Raw genomic sequence first — 2500 nt, 5'->3', positions numbered from 1 at the left:
AAATTGCTATTATCTTTTTTTTTTTTTTTTTTTTTTTTTCCAAAATATTTTTGAGAGTTGAGCACAAATTATGAATAGAACCCTCACATTAAAGTGGTTAACAAAGTGTTTTGAAAGTCATTCATTTTCAGGTATACACTCATTTTTTATAAAATGCAATTTTTTTTTGTCTTATTCAGTGCATCTGTCAATATGTGTTGTTGTCCATTGCTGAATAATAAATGAATAATGAAAGAACTGTAGGATGGTGTAAAGTAGTATTAGAAATACAGTGTTTATACACTAACATTCCTTTTTCTTTTTTTCTTTTTTTTTTTGCATTAGTTATATCTATCACATTCTACTCTAAAAAATGAATGAAAAATATTAAGAAATTAAACAAAAATAGGAAAGCAGCTGGAACCAATAGATTCAAATTGAACCTTGAACTATTTCTATTGTTTTGTCCAATCAGGTAAGGGAAGTTGTATTCTTCTGTTGAAAGAAATTGTATAAAATGCGAAGAGGCATAGTTGTATACAGAAGTTTATCTAGTCATATGAATTTGTACTTCTTTCTTTAAAGTATGTATGCAGCCAATAAAGTGATGATTTTAAGTTGAGTTTGATTTAATGTCTTTTCTATGGAATGTATAATTTGTCCTGAGAGTTGAAAGTCCATAAGCTACATTTGTGTGGTTTGTATTGAAGTAAAAATACCGAATATGAAATGCAACAAACAGTGAAGAGAAAAGGGTATAACATCCACATATGTTCAGGAAACATTCTTTTATTTCTACATGCTACTTGTACACACTCAAGCATCCATACATAAATAAAAGGGAATGGTGCACTTATTGTACCCTAAACAGCAACATAATTCACGGTAAAGAGAATTACTGTAAATCTTCACTGGCCAAATCTAGTCTTTTCATTTAAGGTCAGATTTAAGATATTTATACAGTAACAGTAAACTTGAATAGTTATTATCAAGGAAAAGAAAACCTATTTTGTGACCTGTATGTGAAGAATTAAAAAATATAGTCTAATATACAAATTAATTGCAGATTGAGGAAGATTATAGCTGATGTTGGAAGTATGCTGAAGTCTTTTGTTTCTGGCATTGTGGATTATAAAAGTCTGAACTTCATGATAACTTGTACATTAGTATTTTAAACCCTTACAGGCTTTTCTGATGAGACTTAAATTCAGCATTACTCATTCTAACAAGTACGTTTTTTGTACCTTTCTTTTAAATGCAAAGACTCAATAAAATACAGTGCCTCTGTATATACATATCAGATCATATTGCTTTTTTGTATCAAAGATGATTGCTCAATGTTATGATGAACTTTTGAATATAAATAGTAATATGAAAAATCTGTTATGAAATTTGCCCTCTTGCAATAACAAAAATAATATTAACAATAATAAAAGAAAAAATACAGCTGAGGACTTTACAGACAACAAACATATCTTTGTTTAGTCAAATGACAAATCATAGGTTAACGTCCACCCTCCTGTCCTCCTCCTGAGAGAACCATGATGACCACGACTGGTACAATATACATCCACTGTGGAAGAAAGTATAAAGCATTATATAAACAAGAACTTAGTACTGTGCATGAGGTAACTCAAAAATGCACATGGCATGGGACCTGACAATATCTCAGGTATTTAAAAACCATCATCTGCATATCACAATGTTTGCAAACACTAATCAATTCTCTAATTAACATCACAAATAACCTTCTGAAAAATTCTCAATTCTCAACCCAACAAATGAACCCATGAAACTGCTTCCTTCAGGCCACTATCATTACACTACAATCCACGCACCCTCTATAGCCACTACACACATTGCCACACCTTACATTCCAGTCACACTCAGTCAACATGGTTGGAAATCACACTGTCCATAACGTTATTCACACTCCTAACACAACAAAAGTATGATAGCTTCAGGCCATGCAGACCACAAAAACAGTAATAATAGACACTAGCAGAGCCTTTGAGGCCATCTCTACACTCTTTCTCATAAATATTTAACTCAACTCTACAGAACAAAATCAAAAAATGGCTTGCCAACTACTTAGGAGGGAGAAGTTTCTATAACATCAAATCAATAACCATCCATACTCTCACCAATCCTATTACATTTATGCAGGCTTGATATACTGATAAGACCCCATTCATTAACATATCTTATGCATATGTCATTGCAGTAACTTCAACTTGTCTTTATGTGAATGCAATGCAATCTCAACTTTACATTCAAATGCTCATACAATAACTCACAAAATACAAAGATGCATATTTTAAATCAACAAGCACATTAGCAAAAATTACACAACATTCTTATTGCCCAAACACAACACCAAAATTTAAGAAATAGCATACATTTCGATATCACAGACATTACATGAAATGAAAATATTTTTGTACACGTAAAATTTCACTACTTTTAGCCTACACAAAGGAATGCTTAAGTTAATAACAAACATTACACCAGATCAATGATA

At 31.2% G+C, this 2500-nt stretch overlaps 1 protein-coding gene across 1 annotated transcript in view; it reads right to left on the bottom strand.

Moving 5' to 3' along the window:
* Positions 1–750: 750 nt before the first annotated feature.
* LOC119579432 (ER membrane protein complex subunit 10-like) overlaps positions 751–2500 on the bottom strand; it is a 3703-nt gene continuing 1953 nt past the window's right edge. The window contains exon 5 of the mRNA XM_037927240.1: positions 751–1552. Within this exon, the coding sequence (XP_037783168.1) occupies positions 1484–1552 (69 nt within the window). The 3' untranslated portion in view covers positions 751–1483. The remainder of the gene's footprint in view (positions 1553–2500) is intronic.

This window comes from Penaeus monodon, chromosome 2 (assembly GCF_015228065.2).
Source record: "Penaeus monodon isolate SGIC_2016 chromosome 2, NSTDA_Pmon_1, whole genome shotgun sequence".
In the NCBI taxonomy this organism is placed as follows: Eukaryota; Metazoa; Arthropoda; class Malacostraca; order Decapoda; family Penaeidae; genus Penaeus; species Penaeus monodon.
Note: the sequence above shows the minus strand (reverse complement) of the source record. Positions and strands in the feature narration are given on the sequence as shown.